Genomic DNA, 3,626 nt, shown 5'->3' with positions numbered 1-3,626 from the left:
TGGTCCCGGCAGCGGGGTGGTCCGGCACGGCCGGGGATGCTGCAGCCCCAGCCATGCCCCAGGGAGCCGGCCAAGCGTGGAGCGAGCCGCCGGCAGCAGGGATGCTGCCAAGGGCTGGGCCGTGAGGCAGCTCCGCGCTCCCGGTGGAGAGCTGCCGTCCCGGAGGCAACAACCGCACCCCGTGCACGGCGGCTCACCCGCCGCAGCCCTGTCGGCACCCCCATGTACACCCATAGCCGGGCATGGGGCAGCTCCCACCCCATAGAGCCCCAACCACACGCACGGAGCTATTGCCCCCCACACATGTCTCCTGGCCCTGGCACTTCCATGGTGGGATACACTAGTGCATGATGCAGGATGATGTGGTGGCACTGCTGATGGATGGGGATGCTGTGGCAGGTGCAGCCCCTGTGAAGAGCAGCCAGAAAGGCAAAGAGGAAAGAAGGGAGGAACAATCCCTCATCAACCTCCTGTACTCACCCCCTGCTGAGCACTGCAAGTCAGTTTCCCAGCCCTCTTCACTGACGTCCCCAGAGCAGTTCCCCTTCTCTGCCCCTTCCAGCCCCTCCACAGCAGACGCGATGGAGCAGCTCTTCCTCCTCTTCTTCCTGGGGTTCATCACCAGCTCCTTGCAGATTGAAGACAACAAGATCCCTGGGCTGTGCTCAGGGCAGCCGGGCATTCCAGGGACCCCGGGCCTGCATGGGGGCCAGGGTCTGCCAGGCAGAGATGGACGAGACGGCCGGGATGGGATGATGGGGATGCCAGGGGAGAAGGGCGAGATGGGCCCTCCGGGTAAGAAAGGAGACTTGCTGGCTGGGGATGGGGACCTCCTCTGCACTGCCTGTGGGGAATGCCTTCAAGCCAGGGGAGAGCCCTAGATGCTGGCACAGCCCCACTTTACCAAACTGAGAGCAAATCCTGGCACCACTGCCCCTCTGGTCCTGCAACAGGCAGCAGGTCCCTGTCACTAACAAAGCTGCTTTTCTCCCCATCCCCAACTGCCATCCCTCTCTTCCACTTATCCCTTCCTGCTTGTGCTGCTTGTGATGCACCACCCGCATCCTACAGGAGGCTTGAAACCTTGGTGGGGTTGGAACTGGCTGGTGGCTTAGAGGTAACCCTGTTCCCCTCCTGCTTGCCTCAGGAGTGCCTGGTCCCCGCGGAGATGTGGGCAGCCCCGGTATGGATGGCATGCACGGTGAGAAGGGGGCGCAGGGTGAGTGTGCAGTGGCCCCCCGCTCAGCCTTCAGCGCCAAGCGCTCCGAGTCACGCAGCCCTCCCCTGGCTGACCAGCCCATCCGCTTCGATGTGGTGCTCATCAATGAGCAGGGCCACTATGACCCCACCACGGGCAAATTCACCTGCGAGGTGCCCGGCCTCTACTACTTCGCCGTCCATGCCACAGTGTACCGCGCCAGCCTCCAGTTCGATATCATGAAGAACGGCCAGTCCATTGCCTCCTTCTTCCAGTACTATGGGAACTGGCCCAAGCCCACCTCACTCTCTGGGGGTGCCCTGGTCCGCCTGGAGCCTGAGGATGAGGTGTGGGTGCAGGTCGGTGTCGGGGACTATATCGGCTTCTATGCCAGCGTCAAGACGGACAGCACCTTCACTGGCTTCCTCGTCTACTCTTACTGGCAAAACTCCGCTGTCTTCGCCTAAGCCTGTCCTTGGCGGGGGCCGGGACCTGGGTACCTGCCCCTTCCCAGCCACTGGTGCCCTGGGGAGGGCAATGCCGGGGTCTGGCCACGTAGGAACCAGGACCCCTGCCGTGCTCTGCTGCAGCTGCCCAGCACAGGGCAGGGATACAGCCCCTCTGCCACCCCGGGTGTGGTGGGGAGCATCCCTTCAGCAGCACTGTATAAGAGCTAAGTATTATCCCAGGCACCCGGCTCTGGGGCAGGACACCCGTGCTGGAGAGCCGCAATAACCTGACTGTTGTATGCAACTCACCATAGCCACTTCGACACGCAGTCGTCACGGGCACGATGCCCTGGTGCTGCCAGCTTCTCCTCACACACACAGCCAGCCCGGTCCATAGGGCCGGCACGGTCCATAGGGCACGGTCCATAGGGCTGGCAGCTACCCTGCCCATCACCCCGGCTCCCTGCCCTCAATCTCCCCTTCCTCCTTCACCTCCAATAAAGGGCTCCTTCTCCACGCTTGTGCCGGGTCCTGCCGACGGGGTGCAGCGACGGGAGACCGGAGGGAACGGTCCTGGGCTGCCGCCTGCAGCGGCAGAGCCAGCGGGAGCCACTAGATGGAGGCACCGGCATCCCTGAGCGCGGACCGGTTGCCCCAGCGCCGCGGGAGGTGCCCGGGATGGGGCCCCCCTTCCTGCCCCGCACTCCAGTGTGAACGCTGTGACCCGCCGCTGAGAAAGGTCCCTATTTTTAGCAGGGGAATGAAGAGCTTCCTCATTCCTGCCCAAAATGGGTCCCTGCGGGTTCCAGCCAGGGAGGGGGCTTTTGGACAGCGGCCCAAGTCCTTAATGGGCCGTGCTGCCGGAGCAGGCTGGGGACGGCTTGCTCTGCCCGGCCGTGGGGTGGCAGCTGGGCTGGGCTCTTCTCCTGCCATGCCAGCAGGATCTACACAACGGGACAGCCACCTCTCCTTCGGGCCAGCTCCCCTCCTGCCCCACAAGTGCACGGCAGCCCCCGGGGCTATGGCCATGCCCATCCGGGATGAACAAACCTAGCTGGGAGCTGGGGCTCCTGTGCCCCTGTGTGAGAGCCAGCACCACCTCCAACAGGGGCTGCCCATAGACCCACAGCTCCCCACCATGGGACTGGGGACCACGCAGGGACCTGGGGCCAAGGGCATGTCACTGCAGTCTGTCAGGCTGTGTGCAACTAGGGCGGATGCACCAGCATCCCAAGGGCCACCCTTAACCCATAGGGGCCTGTGGAGGTGCTGTGACCAAGGGAGAAGCTAACAGAAGGGCGCTGGAGCCATCCTGCAGGCTCCTCTTCCCAGCGCCAGGATTGGGTTGCAGCGGAAGTGTCTGTTTGGGTTGAGGATGGCCTTTTCTGTAAGTGGAGCTGCCCAGGGGCACGCAGCGCCGCAGAGCAGATCGATGGCATGGGATCTATTCTGGGAGGAGGAAAATGACTTGAGACCAGGCCAGGGGAAGGTGTGGGGGGGCTGGGAGCATCCTCTGGTCCCTATTGCAATGTGGGGGAGCACAGCTAACAGAGGCAGCCATAGGCACAGCAGTTTCTGGGCTCTGCTTCCTTGGAGATGCTCTTGGTCTCTGGGACACTTTGTCTGGGATCATTGTGGGGCTGTTGGGAAGCGTCTGAGGAACACAGGGATGTCTGCTGCTGCCTGGGGAGGAAGAGGATAAGTGAAGGATAACAGTACAGGAAGGAGAGCCACAGGAGACCTTGACTTCTGGCACATTTCTAGTATGGTTTAGCTGCTTCTTATGAGCTCTAGAAGCTGCACCTGAGGAAGGAGTGCTTGAAGCCCCTGTTCCAGCTGAGCCCAGGTTAGGGAGAGGCCAGCATTCCTTAGCCAGCGCAGGGCGGAAGCCTATAAAAGAGGCAGGCTCAGCCCATGAAGTGCTGTAGATGGAGGCAGCAGATTGGGTAGAAAGGTGGGTTCCTTTGGAGTTATTTTTT

At 62.4% G+C, this 3,626-nt stretch overlaps 1 protein-coding gene across 1 annotated transcript; it reads left to right on the top strand.

The window, feature by feature from the left end:
* Positions 1-578: 578 nt before the first annotated feature.
* On the top strand, positions 579-1,665 carry C1QTNF5 (C1q and TNF related 5; the record flags this gene model as incomplete). Its single annotated transcript, XM_080631676.1, has 2 exons — positions 579-795; positions 1,148-1,665. Exons 1-2 carry the CDS (start codon positions 582-584, stop codon positions 1,663-1,665), a joined length of 732 nt encoding a protein of 243 aa, XP_080487802.1. The 5' UTR covers positions 579-581.
* Positions 1,666-3,626: the final 1,961 nt, after the last annotated feature.

This window comes from Psittacula echo (genome assembly GCF_963264785.1).
Source record: "Psittacula echo genome assembly, chromosome: 18".
Taxonomy (NCBI): domain Eukaryota; kingdom Metazoa; phylum Chordata; class Aves; order Psittaciformes; family Psittacidae; genus Psittacula; species Psittacula echo.
The sequence above is the reverse complement of the archived record's forward strand: the minus strand, read 5'-3'. Positions and strand labels throughout refer to the sequence as shown.